We start from the raw sequence: 21,856 nt of genomic DNA, 5'->3' as shown, positions 1-21,856 counted from the left end.
TTATGGAAAATGTAAAAAGTTCACGCTACAGTGATATTATATCATGAAAGTAGGGCATTAAAGTAGAAGCTGCAATGGTGATTTCCTCATCTCAAAAAATTTATTGAAACAAAAGCCAACAACAGTGGTGGGTATACCACAACAAAAAATCTCAATGTCTCAATAATTTGTGTCAATAATTTTGACTTGACCATCAATTACAGCTTGACAACGACGTCTCATGCTGTTCACGAGTCGACTTATTGTCTGACACACACGTGTGTTCGCTCGCTCTACCATTAAACAGTGATGCTTGTGCTGTGATGGCCATGAACTGTTTATACTTCTACACACACTGAATACATAAACACTGATCAGATCAGGAAAAACATCTGTGAACTGAAGGATATTTTCCATGTTCCTCCTCAGGATATTTGATGCTGAACCTAAAACCTCTGCTTCAGTCTCACTATTAGATAATGTGTCTTACTGAGGAGCAGGTCATTTAATCACTATGGAATACAAAATATTATCAAGAATAATACAAGATCAATAAATAACAAATTCTATTTATTGTGTGTGTGTGTGTGCCAATTCTATGAGAATGATTTGACTGTAAAAACCCAGCAGTGAAACATGTCATGTCTTTTCATATGCAGGTTTTTATATTTGTTAATATCTGAGTTGAAACTTCCATGGAATTTTTAAATGTTATCATGATGACAGCAGCTACACTGTTCACCAGTCCCGAAAGACTAAGATGTTTCAAGTGGAGGAATATTTCACTAGCTACCATCTAAAAGAAAAGATCTAGTACATTAAAATGTTCACTGATATAGCTGATGGAAATGCAAATTATAGATAAAAATGTAAAAAAGAGTCCACCTTTTTTAAGTCTATATTAAGAATTTAAATGTGAACAAATAGTTTGGTAACAGTCCTTGTTGAGAAAATGTCATTAATGCAAAAAAAACTGTCACATAACATACTTTTGTATCATTCAGGTATCACTGACAAGTGTCTGGAGAACAACAAATAGCTTTGTTGTGAATATAATCACTGTAGCCATCTGTCTGAGGAAGAATAATGATGATAAAAGATCCAATTTAATACACACCTTATTAAAAAAGCATACTATTTACTGGAAAGCAGATAAGACCAACATCTGAATGCTAGACAGACATAATGTATGTGCTTGTCTCTGAATACCACAGATTAGATTTAAATGGAGAAATATCCTTTGTAATGGCAGTGAAATATGGGTTCCCACAAGGATCAGTTTTAGGACCTCTGCTTTTCTCAATATATGTGCTTCCCTTGGGTAACATCATTAGAAGACATGGGATTAGTTTCCATTGTTATGCTGACGATACCCAGTTATATCGCTCATCAAAACCAGATGAAATATCTAAATTGTCCAGATTAACTGAGTGTGTAAATGATATAAAAGATTGGATGATTGATCATTTTCTATTACTAAAATCTGTTAAGACAGAGATATTATTTTAAAATATCATAATATTTTTATAAATCATATTTACAATATTATAAAAATAGCATTCTTGTACCTTAGATATCTTGCCAAGCTTAGAAACATTTTATCTGTATATCATGCAGAAAAGCTAGTTCATATTTTCATGACCTTCAGACTGGACTATTGTAATGCATTACTAGGTGTTCGTCCTGCATCTTCAGTAAAGTTACAGTTAGTCCAGAATCCAGCCGCCAGAGTTCTTAGAAAGAGAAGCTGAATGTGCTGTCACCTAGGAGAAAATTTCAACTCAGGAAATGGACATCAGTGGTATGAAAGACTCTTCTGTCTGACACTGTTACTGGTTTTTAGCACTTTTTACTGTCTTCTCTGTTTCCACACATGCCACTGGATTAAATACTCTGTGTTATGGACACTGAGAAACTGGACATGTCAGTGTGGAGTCAGTACACTTCTGCATTCTGATCAAACACTGGACAAATGCATGGATCTATAAACTCGGCCTACTACAACCTTGATTTACTAAAGAGCAGGTCATGTGACTCTCCAGAGAGTTGATATTACCTCAGTGTCTCCAGTTTACAGTGACGATTCTCCAGTACAGCAGAAAGACTCTTCACTCCTGAGTCTGTGAGTCTATTCCAAGACAGATCCAGATCTCTCAGGTGTGAGGGGTTTGATCTCAGAGCTGAAGTCAGAGCAGCACAGTCTTCATCTGAGATTTCACAATTACACAACCTGCAGAGAGACAATGACACACTCTTCACTCTCTCAGTTCAGGACACACAGATCAATTCAGCAGGAACTTTTACATTAAAGAGTCACTGCAGTCTTTAACTATAAAACAGGAATCTTACTTATGTATTATATGAGAGCAGGAACTAAAAAACAAATTCCAGTTGTTGTGTTTGTGAATGATTGTGTACAGGAAGCCAAATGTACCAAATACCCCTTTCTCCTAAACCTTTTTTTAAAAAGTTGAAACCATTCTGATACATTTAGGTTTACGAGTAACAGTTTTAGATTGAAGATTAAAATGAGTTGCATTTTATCGTTGCATTCAGTTGTCCAGTTTGTTTCCATGTGTCAATGTGAATCTTCTCTGAGCGTCTGGCTGATGATTCACACCAGGTCTGTTTCTTCTCTGTATCTACTGCCACAGGTTTTATGACTGTTTTCCCTCTATTGCTACTTATTCTCAGGTAACCCACTGTGCAATTTTGTGATTACTTGATTTTGGTTTTCACTGCCTCTGGAAGACAGTCATGCTACACTGCAGTAGCGCCACAGTGCACCAGGGCTGTCCAAACTTTTTTCCTCTCAGAGCTACTTTGACAAAATGAAGAGCTACACTTTTGTATTTTGTTTATTCATATAGATTCTGTTATTTATCAGCAAATTTTTTACTGACAGCCCCCTGGTACATACCCTGATAGCCTCACCAAGACTGTAAAAGTCTTATTGTAAAAAATGAAACACCTTTGTTACTGAAGGTAACATTAATTTCGAAAACAGGGACCTAACATTGTACTGGACTTCATGGGATTAAAGAATAGTATATTTATGGCATTCATATGCATGTTCAATGGGAAATATTAAAGAGTACTTTACTCTGAAACACTAGCTGCATAAGAAATGTCTACAGCACACTCATCATCCTGCATCTTCGTGCAGCAGGAAAGATTCATTGTCCGCTTTTACTTTGGCAGCATCGTAGCTTTATTTCTAATGCTGTCAAATCCCCAACAGCTTCCAAGATAAAAAGATCTGCCATGTGTTTTCTTTATCCTTTATCCAAACTACTTCAATTTGTGCTTATGGATTTAAGTTTATGTAATGCTTCCATGTACAGTCTTGGTGCTAGCTTTGTGTGAAATCAGTTGATAAAGGGCTGGATTAAACTGCGTGATGTGCGAGCATGCGTGGTGCAGTATGATTTGACTGGGGAGTCAGATTTCAGCACAACACTGGAAAGGGGTGGGACATCTGTAAGTTTGATTGGGATAAAAATTTAAACAGGTTTATTAAGTTAATTTGATTTTATCAGTTTTGTACATATTCTATGAAACTTCAGGCAAGCTACTCAGAAATGGGTCATGAGTGATGTGTTGGAGAACCCTGGATTAGACCCATGGATTAGATCTTGTGAATCAGGCTGGGCTACACTTCAAGGGAACCACGGTATTCTGCAAGAGGGCTGTGCAACACTGTGAGGGAGCTGTGTTAATATACTGGATTTTCATAAGCATGCTGCACTGTTAAAATGTTATAGTTAAAGACAACCAGCACTGTTATAGTATTGCAACATCTAATGTTGCGCTTTGTTGCACTTTGTTGCGCTTTGTTGATTATTGTCTTTACAGCGTTTTATGGTATACTGTCATGGGCACGCCAACCTCAACCGCGCTCCCAATCACCAGACTTTTAATTATCTCCACCTGCACTCTATCTCACAGCGCTTATTTAAAGCGCTTACTCGCAGAGGACAGCGGCGAGTATTAAGACTGTTTAGACTGCTATGTGTGTGTTTCTTTTCTGTCTGCCTGCTTGCCTGCACCACCTGTTGCATAAGTTACGTTTGCCGGCCTAACCATTTACCTGAGCCTAAGTTTTGTTTTGCCTGCTGCATTTGTTATTAAAGTGACGTCTTGGATTCTCTCTCTGCCTCCTGAGTCCCACTGTTACAGGAATACTCGCCCCAAAACTACAAACAAAGTCCTACCTGCGAGATGGAAGGCCAGCACGATGGTGCGCCGCCCAATCCTGATCAGCAGCAGCCTCAACCCAGACCGCCTCCTACACCTGATCCGGTGGCTGCACTGGTGACCTCGCTAGAGTGGACCATACTGTCCATGACGGTACCCCCGGCCTGTCCCATGGCCAAACCTGCTCAGTTCTCGGGTGAGGTATCAGAATGCGCCGGATTTGTTATGCAATGACACTTGTATTTTGATGTGGTTCCCCAGCAGTTCCCCGATGACCACGCGAAGATCACCTTCATCCTATCGCTGCTGTCCAGTGAGGCCTGATGCTGGGTGGAGGCGTTATGGACATCTGAGAACCCAGTATTCGGTCTTCGGAGGGAGCGCCTCCGCCCTCTCGATGCATGATGAGCTGTTTACTCTGCGGCAAGGAAGGAACACCGTCCACGAGTACACGCTGCACTTCCGCACGCTGGTGGCATCAAGTGGCTGGAATGAGGCAGCGCTGCTCGCGGCTTACCGGTGGGGTTTACAGCCCGAGATCCGATGGCAGATGGCGATCTATGATGACACGGCCAGCCTGGAGTCCTTCATGATGAAGGCGCAGACCATGTCCCAACACCTCGTCGCGGTCGCCGTTACGGGGAACACCTGCTCCGATACCTCATCCCGCGAGGATTTCTCCACTCCAGAGCCTATGCAGACTGACGAATACCATCTGTCCGTGAAGGAACGTCAGCACCGGCTCCAACAGGGTCTCTGCCTGTACTGTGGAGAATCCGGTCACTCCATCTCCACCTGTCCAGTCTGTCTTCCACGCCCGGTGGTGAGTACCATCCACCTCAGCTCTGTACTCAGTACTCGATGTTACCATGATGCCACATTAATGTTTGACTCCCATTCTCACCCTGTCAGTGTATTATTCGACTCGGGTGCGTCGGGAAACTTCATTTCCTCCCGTATCCTTACCGAAGGCCACATCCCACGGCGAAGGAGCCCAACGCGACCATCCAGGGAAAACCGCTGGGCCACAGACTGGTATAGTGTATAACGACGGAGCTAAGATTGCGCATCAGCTGCATGCATGAGGAGATGCTCTCCCTGTTCGTGTTGGAGGAGGCCAGGGTGGACATTGTCCTAGGACGCCCATGGCTAGCGCGGCATCAACCCACCATTCGCTGGAGTACTGGGCATATCAAGCAGTGGAGCGATTACTGCCTCAACTCTTGTCTCCATGCACTTCCGACCCCAACACCTAAACCTGTTCTCCTGGGATTGACGAACATCGAGAGCCCTCCAACTTGCACTGAGGTGGACCTTCCATCTGAGTATCGAGCATACGCCGATGTGTTCAGCAAAGCCGCAGCCACTAAGCTTCCCCCACATCAATCCTGGGATTGTGCAGTGGATCTCCTGCCTGACCCCAAGATTCCCAAGGGGCGCATATACCCGCTGTCTGTCCCGGAACATAAGGCCATGAACGAGTACATCAAGGAGGCGCTTCGCCAAGGGTTCATCCGTCCTTCTGCCTCTCTGGCAGCATCCAGCTTCTTCTTTGTGGGGGAAAAAGGATGGCGGCCTTCGACCGTGTATTGATCACTGGAACCTGAATGCTCAGACGGTGAAATTCGCTTACCCCTTGCCCCTATAATACTTGCAGTATTTCAAAATTTTATGAACGAAATCTTCCGTGACATGCTCCACCAGTTCGTTATCGTGTATATCAACAATATTCTGATTTATTCCCTAAGCCGGTCGGAGCACGTTCACCATGTCTGGGAGGTACTCGAGCACCTCCGACGTCACCATCTCTTCCTCTAGCTTGAGAACTGCAAGTTCCACCAGACAGTCGTTCAGTTCCTGGGTTACATCATTTACTTGACAGGTATCAGGATGTACCAGTCAAAAGTTGCAGCGGTGAAGAACTGGCCACAACCACAAACTGTTAAGGAGCTACAGCACTTCCTAGGGTTTGCAAATTTTTACCGTCGTTTCATTTGAAATTACAGTATGCACACTGCACCCCTCACCGCATTATTACGAGGACAACCACAGACACTAAAATGGACATGTCCCGCGGTCGAAGCCTTCCAACTGCTGAAAGCTGCCTTCTGCTCCACTCCTACTCTACTACATCCCGATCCCAACCAACCCTTTGTATTAGAAGTAGATGCCTCAGCTCTGGGAGTGGGAGCAGTGCTATCCAAACGAGGAGGTAAACCCTTGGCACTCCGTCCATGCGCCTTTTATTCCAAAAAGCTAACCCTGGCGGAGCAAAACTACGACATTGGGAATCGCGAGTTGTATGTTGTATAGACCCCCGGGGGCCTACGGTGTTTTTATTAATGAGTTTTCACATTTACTCTCAGATCTTTTAATCAGTTCTGACAAAGTGTTAATTGTAGGAGACTTTAACATTCATGTAGATGATGCTAACGATGCGTTAGGACTCGCATTTATAGATCTACTAAATTCCTTTGGGGTTAAGCAAAACATTAATAGACCAGCTCATCGTTTTAATCATACACTAGACTTAGTTATATCACATGGGACTGATATTTCTGATATAACCTTTCTACCTCAAAGCGTTGATATCACAGACCATCACCTCTTAGTGTACACTCTACCTGTAGAACATACTAGACATGTCTCTCCACGTTATAAACTTGGTAGAACTATAACTCCGACCACTAAAGACAGATTTAGAAACAATCTGCCAGATCTGTCTCAACGTCTTACTAGACTCCTAAATGCAGATGATCCAGATGAAGTAACCAACAGCATAGGCACTATTTTTACCAGCACACTAGACACTGTTGCCCTCATCCGACTAAAAAAGGTCAGAGATAAAACACCTGCACCATGGTACAATAGTCATATTCACGCCCTCAAGAGAGCAACCCATAACCTCGAGCCAAAGTGGAAAAAAACCAAATTAGAAGTTTTTAGAATCGCGTATAAAGACAGTCTGTCTAACTATAGACAGGCTCTAAAAGCTGCTAGGGCTGAGCAATCTGATAAAAAATAAATCAGAACAATCCCAGATTCTTATTTAGTACAGTGGCTAAACTAACAAAGCATCAGATTTCTGGAGATAGTATTTCAACACAGTTTAGTAGTGAGGACTTTATGAATTTCTTCACTAAAAAATTGGTAGTATCAGGAACAAAATATTGGATGTTCAACCACTGACGGCATCCAGTGATCCAGACCAGCCTATAGCTCCACACTTAAAGCTACAATGCTTTACCACCATAGGGCAGGAAGTGCTATCATCACGGCTAAATCAACAACGCATTTGCTAGATCCAATTCCAACTAGACTGCTGAAAGAAGTGATACATGCAGATGCAGAGCCTCTTCTTAATATTATTAACTATTAACAACCAAGCAGAAGCTACACCTGATTCCAACTGGCTAATCAGTAGATCTTGGCTCTCAGTAGACTCAGGTGTGGCTTCTGCTTAGTTGGAATGAAAACCCGCACCCACACCGGCCCTTTGCGGATAAGATTGGACACCCCTGCTATAGATCATAATATTCTCATAGATCGCTTACAAAATCACATAGGTATGCAGGGACAGGCATTAAAATGGTTTAGATCCTACCTGTCTGATCGATACCACCTTGTAGATTTAAATGGAGAACTGTCCAGTGTAGTGCCAGTGAAATACGGGGTCAGTTTTAGGACCTCTGCTTTTCTCAGTATACATGCTTCCATTGGGTGACATCATTAGAAGGCATGGGATTAGTTTCCATTGTTATGCCGATGATACCCAGCTATATATTTCATCAAAACCAGATGAAATATGTAATTTGTCTAGACTAACTGAGTGTGTTAAAGATATTAGAGATTGGATGACCAATAATTATTAAATAATTATTATAATTAATATTTAATATAATTATTAAATGATAAATAGATTATTAAATTCTGATAAGACAGAGATATTACTTATTGGCCCAAAAACTAGTACACAGAAGCTCTCGCAATTCAGCTTGCACCTAGAAGGATGTACTGTTGCTACTAGCTCAACAGTGAAAGATCTGGGTGTAATATTAGACAGCAACTTATCCTTTGAAAATCATATTTCCAATATCACAAAAACAGCCTTCTTCCATCTTAGAAATATTGCCAAGCTTAGGAACATTTTATCTGTATCTGATGCAGAAAAACTAGTTCATGCATTCCTGACCTCCAGACTGGACTACTGTAATGCATTACTAGGTGGTTGTCCTGCATCTTCAATAAACAAGCTACAGTTAGTCCAGAATGCAGCCGCCAAAGTTCTTACCAAATCAAGAAAATTTGATCATATAACCCCAATATTATCAACACTGCACTGGCTACCTGTTAAGTTTAGAATTGACTATAAAGTAGCTCTACTTACATAAGGCTTACATAAGGCTCTAATTGGGTTAGCTCCCACCTATCTCTCCAATCTTCTAACACGTTACAATCCACCACGCTCCTTAAGATCGCAAAATTCCGGACTTCTAGTAGTTCCCAATATATCAAAGTCCACAAAAGGAGGTAGAGCATTTTCGTATTTAGCTCCAAAACTTTGAAATAGTCTTCCTGACAGTGTTCGGGGCTCAGACACAGTCTCCTAGTTTAAATGTAGACTAAAGACTTATCTCTTTAGCCTGGCATACATCTAACACTTCCTATAACCTTGTGCTCCAGTACATCTGATTAAATGCACATTCAGCTAGTGCTGCTAATATTATGAACAGCAGCTATGCTAATGCTGTTCCATCGTTTCCCTTCTACCCATCCCGAGGCATACAGAGACTGTGCCGGTTCCAGTGGCATCCGGAGATGGACCAGCTCCAGCCGGGTTCTGCTTGTGAGGATTGGGGTATTCAAGCAGCGCTGTGGACAACAACCTCCTTATTGATTTACATAACACTATACACATGCTGTATCGGCGTCACCCAAATGAGGATGGGTTCCCTTTTGAGTTTGGTTCCTCTCAAGGTTTCTTCCTCTTACCATCTAAGGGAGTTTTTCCTTGCCACAGTCACCTCAGTCACCTCAGGCTTGCTCACTTGGGATAACATCTAGGACTGTTTGTCTGTTTGTTGTTTTCTTATGTTGTTTCTCATGTAAAGCTGCTTTGAGGCAATGCTCTTTGTTAAAAGTGCTATACAAATAAAATTGAATTGAATTAAATTTGCAGATGCATTAAAAAAACTAATGAAACTGGCCTGGACAAAAATCATGGTAACCCTAGAAAAGACTAAAAATAATTTGACCATAGGGACAAGTTAAAAAAAAAAGTGTGAATTAGCATCACAGATGTCTTCAAAAATTCTAATCAAGGAGACTGCCTATTTAAAAGGTGAAAAGCAGTCACTGTGCTGTTTGGAATCATGATGTGCATGACACTGAACATTGACCACAGAAAGCTAATGAGAGAGTTGTCTCAGGAGATTAGAAGGAAAATTATAGACAACCATGTTAAATGTAAAGGCTATAAGACCATCTCCAAGCAGCATGGTGTTCTTGTGACTAGAGTTGCACATATTTTTCATAAGTTTAAGGTCCACAGGACTGTAGCAAACCTCCCTGGACATGGCTGCAAGAGACAACTTGACAAATTTAGGAGACAGATAACATGAATGGTAAGCAAAGAGCCCAGAACAACTTCCAAAGAGATTAGAGGTGAACTCCAAGGACAAGGTACATCAGTGTCAGATCGCACCATCCATCACTGTTTGAGCCAAAGTGGACTAAATGGAAGATGACAAAGGAAATCATAAAAGCAAGCAAATCATTAAAAAACAAGACTGGAATTTGCTAAAATGCATATTAACAAGCCACAAAGCTTCAGAGATACTGTCCTTTGAACGGGAGCTTTTTGGCAAGTCACATCAGCTCTATGTTCACAAAAGCAAAATAAAGCATACAAAGACAACAACACTGTACCAACAAAGGCTTGGTTATGTTCTGGGGCTGCTTTGCTGCATCTGGTACAGAGTGTCTTGAATCTCTGCAAGGTACAATGAAATCTCAAGACTATCGAGGCATTCTGAAGCAAAATGTGCTGCCAAGTGTCAGAAAGCTTGGTCTCAGCTTGGTGTTGTGGGTCATTATCCATGACCCAAAACACACTAAACAGCTAAAAACACCCAAGATTGTCTAAGAACAAAACATTGGACTATTCTGAAGTGGCCTTCTATGAGCCCTGATCTAAATCCCATTGATCATATGTGGAATGAGCTGAAAAATGCAGTCTGGAGAAGGCATCCTTCAAACCTAAGACCGCTGGAGCAGTTTGCTCACGAGGAGTGGGCCAAAATACCTGTGGACAGGTGCAGAAGTCTTATTGAGAAATCACTTGATTGCAGTGATTGCCTCAAAAGGTTGTGCAACAAAATATTAAGTTAAGGGTATACATAGTTATAAACAAGTTATGTTACCATAATTTTTGTTCAGGCCAGTTTTTTTGTTTGTTTGTTTGTTTTTGTTGTTTTTATTTTGTTTAATGCTTCTGTTGAACCACAATTCAAAAGCAGTATTTGATTTTCATTACTCAATTTTCATTCTCCATTTTAAGTTATTTCAGTGACCATTGTGTGTTTTTTTTTTTTCCTTTAATGGAAGGGTACCAATAATTTTGTCCATGGGTGTACAGTTTTCCCTGCTGTAGGTTGCTTGTATTTTACTAAAGAACTGAACAGTAATTGTGCATTCTGACATGTGGAAAAAAGACAGATGTTATCCTGAAAAAACAACTTTTGTTATTTTAAAGATCAAAAGAAAAAAATTCTTAAAAAGTAGTAGAGTAAAAAAAAACTCTACTAACTTTTTATTACCTTAACCTTCCAAAACTAGCACAGTATGGTGTAAACCTGGCGACCTTACTGGTGCTGTGATGCCTAAAACTTCCAGATACTCTCAGAAAATAAGGAATCAGATTAATCAGTGTGCAGTGAAACTGTTAGAGAATGTGTCTTACTGAGGAGCAGGTCATGTGACTCTCAGAGAGATGATCTTACCTCAGTATTTCCAGTTTACAGTGAGGATTTTCCAGTATAGCGGAAAGACTCTTCACTCCTGAGTCTGTGAGTCTATTCCAAGACAGATCCAGATCTCTCAGGTGTGAGGGGTTTGATCTCAGAGCTGAAGTCAGAGCAGCACAGCCTTCAGCTGCGACACCACAATTACACAACCTGCGGAAACAATAAAGAATATGAAGAAGCCTTTATTTTTGTCTCATATACACTGCAGCACAGTGAAATATTGGCACATCCCAGATTTTAAAGTTGGGGTTGGAGAACAGGGTCACCCATAATACAAGACCATGGAGCAGAAGTGGTTAAGGGCCTTGCTCAAGGGCCCATCAGCAGCAAAAGAAAAGAAAAGAAAGCGCTTTTTGTCAATGTATAGCTCTGCATACAACAAAAGTTAGGGTCAAGAAACAGACATATAATATCTGCAAGAAAACGATGAACCAAATTTACATAAAGTGCAATAGTTTGGAGTAAAGTACTTCCCTGAGATTCACTGAATATTGCACAGACCTTTGCTTATTTTCTGAACAGACTGAAACAGTATAAAGTGACTACAGTTATAAAGTGACAAGGAAGTGATATTGCACATCTGATATTCCACAATAGTGTGAGTTTAGAGAGAGATTCTTGCAGGACCTGTACCATTTGCCAGGGGTCAGGAGATCAAACAGCTGGTAGCCTGGGTGTGATATTTGTTTGATGAGGTTTTTGGCCTTACTGTGGTGGTGGGAGGCCAGTGAGCAGCCCATGATTTTATTGGCTGTGTTTATTATCCTTTGGAGTGCTCTCTTGTCTATTGCAGTACAGCCAGAATACCACACTGAAATGCAGTATGCAAGCATGCTTATTAAATGTCCTCCAGCAACTTACACTCCAGGTTGTTTTTCCTGAGCTTTCAGAGGAAGTGTAGCCACTGCTGTACATTTTTGTGTTGGCAGACCAGGAGAGGTCATCGGATATGTGGGCTCCAAGGAATTTGATACTGTTGACCCTTGTCCTTTTGTTTTGTTTTTGTGGTGTTCAGTGTTTCTGGACCTCATTGTTGTAGGCTGATACATCACCACCTGAGATGAGTCCAATGGTGTTGGTAGGATGGGCAGGAGTACAGTTGCATGCGAACAGGGAGTAGAGTAGTGGGCTCAGCACACAGCCTTGTGTCCAGCCTTCTGCCCAAGATTTTGGGCAGTTTGTGACCTTTATCCAGATATAAAGAAGAGGCCTACTACAGCTAGTTTGCTGAATAGGATGCCTGAGATGAAGACTATAAAAGCTGAGCTGTAGTCTATAAACAGCAGTCTTAGATACAGTAGGTTCCTCGGAGTTCCAGGTGGCTCACAGTGCTTTCTAAAGGGCTATGGCCATGATGTGTGCTGCGGTTCTGATTGCTTTCTCTGCAAACTGATGTGGGTAAAAGGTGGGTGGGCAGACTGGATCTGTGTTGTGAGACCAGTCTCTCAAAGCACTTCATGAGTACTGGTGTAAATGCAACTGCTCTATAGTCATAAAGGCTGTTGGTGACTGGCTCTTTAGAAAAAGGGATGATGATAGCTGATTTTAAACAGGGCAGGATGGTGACTAGTGCCAGAGAGAGGATGAAGATCTTTGAGAAGACTCTGGTGAGCCAGTCTAAATCACTGTGTATTGAACTGATTAAATCATTGTGTATTGCTGTGAATCATGTTTATGAAATTTTAAAGAGCAGTAACCAACCAGGGGCGTTGCTAGGGCTAATCATTCGGGGCTCGTATTTAAATTAAAATACATACATGTCTTAGGTGAACAATGGGCCAGAACAGACTCCATCATTTGGCTGTTCTATCAATTGAAAAAGGAATTCTCAGCACTATAAATACTAGTATGGTAATTGACCGTTTTGCTCATGTCCAGTCTTGGAGATACTCTCTGATGATTCCACCCTCAAAGAAATAGGATAGAAAATTCACCAAGAGCATGAAGTAAACAAGATACAAGCAGCAAGACAGATGAGAACAATAAGAGAAGAGAGGCAAAAATAAATAAATAAATAAACAAAGAATAATACATACAGTATTGCCACCATAAATGAAGAATGAAATAAGAGGTGCAAGTATAATATAGATTATTGTAAAATACTAATAATTATAAAGGATCTGCATGGCACTGCTTCACACACAAGCAGTAAGAGATAATACTGCATGGCATACCTGTGTGAGAGAAAATGTAATGAATTTAATGAACTCCTTTTTAGTAGCAACACTCTGAAATGATGGGAGGAGTTGAAATAAAATTTTAGAGAGTTTCATACTATTTGTGTTCATTTGTGTTTATTATTAAACAATATTAAATAAAACTGCCTGTATAAAATGTGCTATTCTTGCTTACCCTCTCTCCCTAATTAGCCCCTCATGTTTTGGGCTCAGCCCCTGGTGTTTTCAACTAAACTAAACTAAGATTGGATTATTTGTTTATAGTGTGTGAAAAGGGCTAAAAATCTGACATAACTGATTGACTGAAAAGGATTTCTCAAACGTTGGAGGAGTGAAAATGAGAAAACTCTTAAAACTGTACCCTATTTCTGAGCATTTTAAAAAGCATTTTTAAAGTTAACATAATTTTAACTGGGAGAAAAAGTGTTTAAATTGATGCTTGCTTTACTATTAAACATTGTTTGTGCTGTAATGATTTTGAGAAACAACCCTGAGTGGCTTAACATGTTATATTACATGTTACATGTTATACATAAATATTGTGATCACATCAGTAGAAATGAAGAAAAAGTTTGAACATGCACTGATGTGAAATGATTTTTCTCCTCAGGATATTTAATGTTTAACCTAAAACCTCTGCTTCAGTCTCACTGTTAGAGAATGTGTCTTACTGAGGAGCAGGTCATGTGACTCTCAGAGAGATGATCTTACCTCAGTGTCTCCAGGTTACAGTGAGAATTCTTCAATACAGCAGAGAGACACTTCACTCCTGAGTCTCTGAGTTTATTCCTAGACAGATCCAGTTCTCTCAGGTGTGAGGGGTTTGATCTCAGAGCTGAAGTCAGAGCAGCACAGTCTTCATCTGAGATTTTACAATAACGCAACCTGCAGAGAGACAATGACACACTCTTCACTCTCTCAGTTCAGGACACACAGAATAATGAACTTAATGAAGTCATATGTGAAAATGAAAAAAACTTAACTCTCATAACTGTAACCTATTCCTGAGCTTTTATTGCAAGACCTCTGAATTGAGTTATATTAATGATGATTTATGTGCCTGCTGAAATCTCCACATGAAAGCACTACAAGTGTGTGTGTGTTTATAATACAGCTGAATTAAATGTTTGACAAGTACAATCAGGACTGAGTTTCCTAAAAAGCATTTTAAAGTTAAGATCATATTAGCTGGGAGAGAGAGTGTTCAATGTGATGCTCGCTCTACCTTTAAACAGTGAACTTTTTGCTGTGATGCTTTAGGGAAACTCGACCCTGACCTGTTTATACTACTACACACACTGAATACATAAATACTGTGATCAGATCAGGAAGAACATCAGTGTGGTCTGAAATGAAATGATTTTATCCTCAGGATATTTGATGCTGAACCTAAAACCTCTGCTTCAGTCTCACTATTAGAGAATGTGTCTTACTGAGGAGCAGGTCATGTGACTCTCAGAGAGATGATCTTACCTCAGTGTCTCCAGTTTACAGTGAGGATTCTCCAGTACAGCAGAGAGATTCTTCACTCCTGAGTCTCTGAGTTTATTCCCAGACAGATCCAGTTCTCTCAGGTGTGAGGGGTTTGATCTCAGAGCTGAAGTCAGAGCATCACAGCCTTCATCTGAGATTTCACAACCAGACAACCTGCAGAGAGACAATGACACACTCTTCACTCTCTCAGTTCAGGACACAGATCAGTTCAGCAAGAACTTTTTCATTAAAGAGTCACTGCAGTCTGGAATCAAATTAATCTATGGAATTAGCATTTAGTCATGAATTATATATGAAAGCAATAAATAAATAACAAAATTGTGCTTGTGTGTGTTTGTGTATTTCTGTCTTCACAGGGACCAAATGCAGTCACATTTTGAGGAATATATATATAACAGTTTTATATTTTGTGAGAAAATTTAGCCTTTCCCAGTGAGGATTTTTTTACAGAAACTGTAGTTTAAGGTTAATTTTGTTTGTAGGTTAAATTATGGTTCCATCTTAATGTTTTAAAGTAGGAGCAGACAAATCCAAAATATAATTCAAATCAGAATAGGAAACAGGCAGAGGTCAGGAGATCAGCAAACAGAAGCAGGACAATCAAAAACATAGAGATCCAGAAACCAGAACAAGATCAAAACCAGGACAAAGCAACAGAGTACAAAAACACCTGGCAAAGTCAGACAGCAAAACACTGAACACACTGAACATAACTTCTTGCTGAACACAGAAACCCAAAGTGAAAAGTGAAAACTAAAAACCAGGTGAGAGTAATCTGTAACCATCAGGATGACAACCAATGACAGGACATTGGTGGAGACTAGACATGAATAATAAAAAAAAAAACACACACACACACAGCAATATAAACAAAACAACATATGACAACACAGAACTGCAGGCTGTAATGCTTTATGAATGTTGAATTCTTCCTCACACAGTGCTCAGTGCAGGAGGAAAATCCCTGACAGTTTAATTACCAGAATGTTACCTAACTTGTTACAACTCATTTTTACTGAAGACATTTCCACCACTGTCTGAGGCAAATTAACATCAAGCAGAGATTATCTTACCTCAGTGTCTCCAGGTTACAGTGAAGATTCTCCAGTACAGCAGAGAGACACTTCACTCCTGAGTCTCTCAGTTTATTCCTAGACAGATCCAGTTCTCTCAGATTGGAGGATTTAGAGCTGAGCACTGAGGCCAAAAGTGCACAACCTTCCTCATTTAGGCCACAATTATTAAGTCTAAAGAAAAAACAAATACATGATGCAATAACAGTGTACAATGTCACATGTTCGTTTACACTTAAAAAAGAATTGTGCAAACATGCTAAAAAGTGGTGTGACATAGTGTAATGTGTTTGTTGTGTAACATGAATGTTTACTGAATTTATATTAGAGGCATTAATAATACAGAACCCTTGATTTTAGATTCTGATCAGAAAGTGTTGACTAATTTTTTGTAACAGCAGCTCTGACTGTAGTGCAGCTAAATCACAGCTTTATATTAATGCACTTGTTCTAATAATCATTGTTTTTATAGCTACAGCTCATTCACTCAGTGGTGGACCATTAGGGTCAGCAAGTCCTTCTCTGCTGGCCTAAACAGCAGTGATCTGAATCACTGACTTGCATTTTAATATATTTAATATATTTTTCCATGAATGTGTATTAAATTATTCCCAATAGTCTATTCTCTACATTTCATAGGTTTTCTCTTGGTTGCGCTGCTTCCAGTAGTGTATATTTATGATAAGAGTATTTATCCAATCATATTTCAGCCAGTGGATGACATCATGTGTTGCCAGACCATAAGGTCTTCAGAAATAAAAAGTGTAGGCACCCATAGCTTAAAATAAGTGGCAATGAAACTGATCCATTAACCAATCAGATTTCGAATTGGCGTCACTGGGGCCATCTAGCAGGCATACGATTAAGTCAGCAATTTCACATCTTTTGATTGGATAACTGCACAAACTAAATGAAATATATATATTTTAATTCACAATGGCTGGCAGAGGAGAAGAAATTGATTTGGTCGCGGACATCCTTACAAATGCATTTCAAGACGGACTTTTCAAGAAAATCCTTTTGATTCTTTAAAATAGTTGGTAAGCTTTTTCAAGAACCATTTATGCATTTGGGTTTTCAGTTTGCCTTCATTCCAGATCCCCGGGGTGGGCTGTGTTTTTTTTTTTTTTCTGCTGCAGTGAAAGGAAACTTGTGAGACTGAATTGTGTTAATGTGTTTTTTTGCTATATGTAGTGTAATTTTATTTATGTACGCTATAAGAGCCTGTGACACAATCCACTGTTATACAGTGTTTCTATATTCACTGTGTCTCATTTCGGATGCTGCGTCCTCCGGAGATTGCAGTTTGCTGCACACGTCATCAAGAATGTCTTTATAGAGAAAAGTAACCGTAATAAAATGGACTATTCCCTGTGAGGTGTGAAATACTGTAGAATAATTTCTTTTTTACTTTGTTATTTAACGGTTGATTAGTATCTATTGCCTTGGCGTCATAATGATGGTATAGAGGTGGATTAATTCAGGAAGGACACCAGTGAAGGCCTAGGTGTGAAATACACGGTCCGCCACTGGATTCACTGTAACTGGATTCTTTGAAGATATATCATAACAAAATGTTAAACACAAATATATTTTATATATATGCTATTATAAAAGAAAACTTATTAAAAAAGTAACCTGTATGTAATGGTGATATGGTATAGATTTCTGTATGATGACATTTATGTTATATTTATGAAAGGAGTCTTCAGTGTCAGCACTTTGTAATATTCAGTAAGTTTTTCACAATATATACATATTATATATTTTAATATACTATGCTTTGTGGTTATTTGTCTCATTATTTTCAAGTGAGGAACTTTGGGGTTGTAATGGCCTGACATGAAAATATCACTATTCTGAATATGAGCTGTGATTCGGCTGTAGACTTGCTGCTCATTGGGGCCCACAGTGATTTGTACATTCCCATTAAATTTTCTGGTGAAATTGGCTTCACTTCTTCCTTTTTACCTTCATCTAATGAGCTTTATTATTATTATTATATAAATCAAAAGTTATAATCATGAAAAAATTTCTTTCTTTAATAAAAGTATTTCTTGCCATTTCCACTGATGATGTCATTAACTCTATTATAGTAATGATTTCAGTGTAACAAACTGTCAATAGAAATGTAATGTAATGCAGTGAAAACAGACAAGTAGAGTTATATAAAGAACTATATAAGCATATTTTTTGTCTTATCAAAAGAGGAAAGGCAGCTGCTGTATCTACATCAGTGATAACAGGAACTTCTTATATGGACAAATTACCTTCGTATAAGAAAAATAATATATTTTACTGCTAATAGTAAAATAATCAATGCCAGATAATTTCATTTACACTACTGCATGTTGGTCTGCATCACAACACCCTTCTCAACTATTTTCCTTTAATATTATATAACACTGTTTTATTCCATATACAATGTACACTATATAGCGAAAGTATATGGACACGTGACCATCACACTGACCATATGTGCTTCTTCCCAAAACTGTTACTACAAAGTTGGATGCACACAACTGAGTGGAAAAACTCCAGCACTGCCTCTTGCTCATCAGGGTTAAATGCACTGTGGTAGCTCAGTGGTTAAGCTGTTGGACTACTGACTGGAAGGTTGTGAGAATTCAAGGACCTCCATACTTTCAACTCTGACAAAGGTCTGAAAAATTCTTGCATGTATGCTGTAAGAATGTTGTAACAGTTTATTCAGCATTACTTACTCAGCTTTTCTGGATGCTGCAACCACAGGCAGGAGCTTCAGAAGAACCTTGTCTGATTTACAGTGTTTGTTAATATATTTATTCAGAACAAACACATCGTGTTCCTGCACTGATGTCAGTAACACAAACACCACAGCTGACCACTGAGATGGAGAAAGTTTGTTTTTTTGTAAATTTCCAGACTTCAGGTAGTGTTGGATTTCCTCAATTAGAGAATGATCTTCCAGTTCATTCAGACAGTGGAACAGATTGATGGATTTCTCTGTTGAGGGATTCTCTCTGATCTTCTTCTTGATGTAATGAACTGTTTCCTGGGAGCTTCTTCTTCTGGGTTTCATGATGGTTTGTAAGAGGATCTGATTGGACTCCAGTGAGAGACCCAGAAGAAAGCGAAGGAAAAGATACAGATGTCCATTTTCACTCTCTAAAGCCTGATCTACAGCACTCTTGTGAACATCTGAGATTGTAGATTTCAGCTTCAATATGTTGGTTGTTGTATTTTTTAAAACATTTTTCTTTTCATTCATGAATGTCAGATGCACATACAGAGCTGCGAGGTGCTCCTGAATGCTCAGATGAACAAAGCAGTACACTTTACTCTGGTGAAGTCCAAACTCCTCTCTGAAGATCTGTGTACACACACCTGAATACACTGATGCTTCAGTCACATCAATGCCACACTCTCTCAGGTCTTCCTCATAGAAGATCAGGTTCCCTTTCATCAGCTGCCTGAAAGCCAGTTTACCCAGTTTCAGAACCATTTCTTTATCTGCCTCTCTGCTCTCTGTGTACTTTTTCTTGATGATGTTTGTCTGAATGATGAGGAAGTGTGTGTACATTTGAGTCAGAGTCTTGGGGATCTCTCCACTCTCTGCTTCACCCAACATTCTCTCTAGAACAGTGGCTGAAATCCAGCAGAAGACTGGGATGTGGCACATGATGTAGAGGCTTCTTAATGACTTCAGGTGTGTGATGATTCTGTTGCTCAGACTCTGATCTCTGATCCTCTTCCTGAAATATTCCTCCTTCTGTGGGTCATTGAACCCTCGTACCTCTGTGACTCGATTAATCCACTCAGAGGGGATTTGATCAGCTGCTGCAGGTCGAGAGGTGATCCAGATGAGAGCAGAGGGAAGCAGATTCCCTTTGATCAGGTTTATCAGCAGCACATTCACTGATGCTGATTCAGTTACATCACACACTCTCACTGTGTTCTGGAAATCCAGAGGGAAACGACACTCATCCAAACCATCAAAAATGAACAGAACTTTGTGCAGAGTGGAAATGTTTGTTTGTTTTATTTCCTTAAAATAGAGATGAAGAAGCTCCATCAGACTCAGTTTTTGGTCCTTCATCAGATTGAGCTCTCTGAAAGGAAGTGGAAATATGAGATGAACATCCTGATTTGTTTTCCCTTCAGCCCAGTCTAGAATGAATTTCTGCACAGAGACTGTTTTTCCAATGCCAGCGGCTCCCTTTGTCAGAACGCTCCTGATGGGTTTGTCTTCTTCAGATAAAGGTTTAAAGATGTCATTGCATTTGATTGGTGTTTCCTCTGTTGCTGCTCTCCTGGATGCTGCCTCGATCTGTCTCACCTCATGTTCATTATTGACTTTTCCACTGTCTCCTTCTGTGATGTAGAGCTCTGTGTAGATCTCATTGAGAAGTGTTGGGTTTCCCTGGTTTGTTACCACTTCATTTACATGCTGTAACTTCTTTATCAGATTTAATTTGTATTTTTCCTGAACATCAGTTCCAGCAGATGAAGGTTCACACCTGTAATATGATAGTATGGGGGAAAAATATGGTGAGACCTCAATCATAAGTTCTTATTTCAGTCCAAACTATGGTTTAAGCTTTAGATAATCTCATCTATTTGTGGAAACACCATTTGATTAGAATAGCCGGAAATGATTTGAAAGAAACACAATACCAGGAAGTAATGTTAATTAAGGAAGGTTATGATCTCACCCTGTATCTGTGATGATCTTCTGGTCCTTTCTATCCATCTGCATGACACTGTAGGAAACCCAGAATTAAGTGTTACATTTAAATATTTAAATATATAAAATATATTTGAACAAAACTGTAAATGTTAGAGTTAGAACTGAAGTGTTTTGGAATATTTAGGTGATTGTTTAGGTAATGATTTGATCCCAAAGCCTGGGCCTTTTGTCATTTGGGAGGTAAGAGGTAGACAAAAAAGCAATGCAACTGTGTCATGTAAATGTCAATGGCTGCCACAAGCTACGATTCCCAGCACTCAAACTCACTGTCACTTTCCCATACATCTGTTTCCCATTCATCTGTTTACTGAACATTTCTAATAAACTGACCTGCATTTGCATCTCCAAATCAAAGACTGTTTCCTAACATACAACAGCCCAGAACTGGATAATGCACAGGTTTTATGACATGACTTGTGCTCCTCTGATTAAAAATCTCTCTTTTTTTTACACAACACTACTAATTGCTTACAGCAGTCATGTCATGTTTTTTGTGCTACAAGCTCAAATATGCCACTTCTTCTAAAATGTGATATTTCTGCAAAGAATGTGTTTCATTCTAATCAATAGTGCATACAAGCAATGCACTTTCACTAAATTGGTTTACTCATGAAAACAAAGCCCACAGAGTTCAGGCATTATTACCTGTGTCCAGGTGAGGGCTCTCCATCTTTGAATGTAAGAAAAACATCCAGAGACGCATCACTCTTCATGGAGACACAGCTGGGTAATGGCGAGTCTGGTCTCTTTACCTGGGTTACACTGAACAACAACGGTATACAAAAACAATACAAATACAAAAACAATGTTGGCAGTGTTTTCATTAACAGTGACAGACACTGGAAATTATCTGGCCATTGAACATGAGATTAATATAAGCTACAGTACTGTACATGAACACATTCAAAATATTGTAATATCACAACATATCCCACTGGTTTTTCATTAAAAACTATGAATAGTTTCTACATTTTATATATTTAATATAAAGTTACTGTACTGGGATTATAACTTTAATTATATTGCACATTTGTTAAATTAATTCCTGTTCTTTCTGCTCACCTCCTCTGATTCTAAATAGTTTTATATACACTACCAGTCAAAAGTTTGGACACACCTTCTAATCCCATGGTCTTTCCTGATGTTTATTTCTTTCTACATTGTAAAACAATGCTGAAGGCG

At 39.5% G+C, this 21,856-nt stretch overlaps 1 protein-coding gene across 2 annotated transcripts in view; it reads right to left on the bottom strand.

The window, feature by feature from the left end:
* Positions 1–21,856, bottom strand: part of LOC131344723 (NLR family CARD domain-containing protein 3-like) — a 30,399-nt gene that overhangs the window by 3,606 nt on the left and 4,937 nt on the right. Inside the window, exons 6-14 of one of the 2 annotated variants that reach the window (XR_009203371.1) lie at positions 21,320–21,436; positions 20,640–20,687; positions 18,669–20,444; positions 15,946–16,119; positions 14,852–15,025; positions 14,090–14,263; positions 11,178–11,351; positions 2,036–2,209; positions 969–1,742 (exon numbers count right to left, since the gene is read on the bottom strand). Coding sequence is in view for 1 of the 2 variants with exons in the window: in XM_058377184.1 (XP_058233167.1) it covers positions 2,036–2,209; positions 11,178–11,351; positions 14,090–14,263; positions 14,852–15,025; positions 15,946–16,119; positions 18,669–20,444; positions 20,640–20,687; positions 21,320–21,436 (2,811 nt within the window). In the remaining variant the exon portion in view is untranslated. The remainder of the gene's footprint in view (positions 1–968; positions 1,743–2,035; positions 2,210–11,177; positions 11,352–14,089; positions 14,264–14,851; positions 15,026–15,945; positions 16,120–18,668; positions 20,445–20,639; positions 20,688–21,319; positions 21,437–21,856) is intronic. The other variant, XM_058377184.1, reaches the window with a different exon arrangement.

This window comes from Hemibagrus wyckioides, linkage group LG24 (genome assembly GCF_019097595.1).
Source record: "Hemibagrus wyckioides isolate EC202008001 linkage group LG24, SWU_Hwy_1.0, whole genome shotgun sequence".
In the NCBI taxonomy this organism is placed as follows: domain Eukaryota; kingdom Metazoa; phylum Chordata; class Actinopteri; order Siluriformes; family Bagridae; genus Hemibagrus; species Hemibagrus wyckioides.
This window is presented reverse-complemented; position numbering and strand designations above follow the sequence as displayed.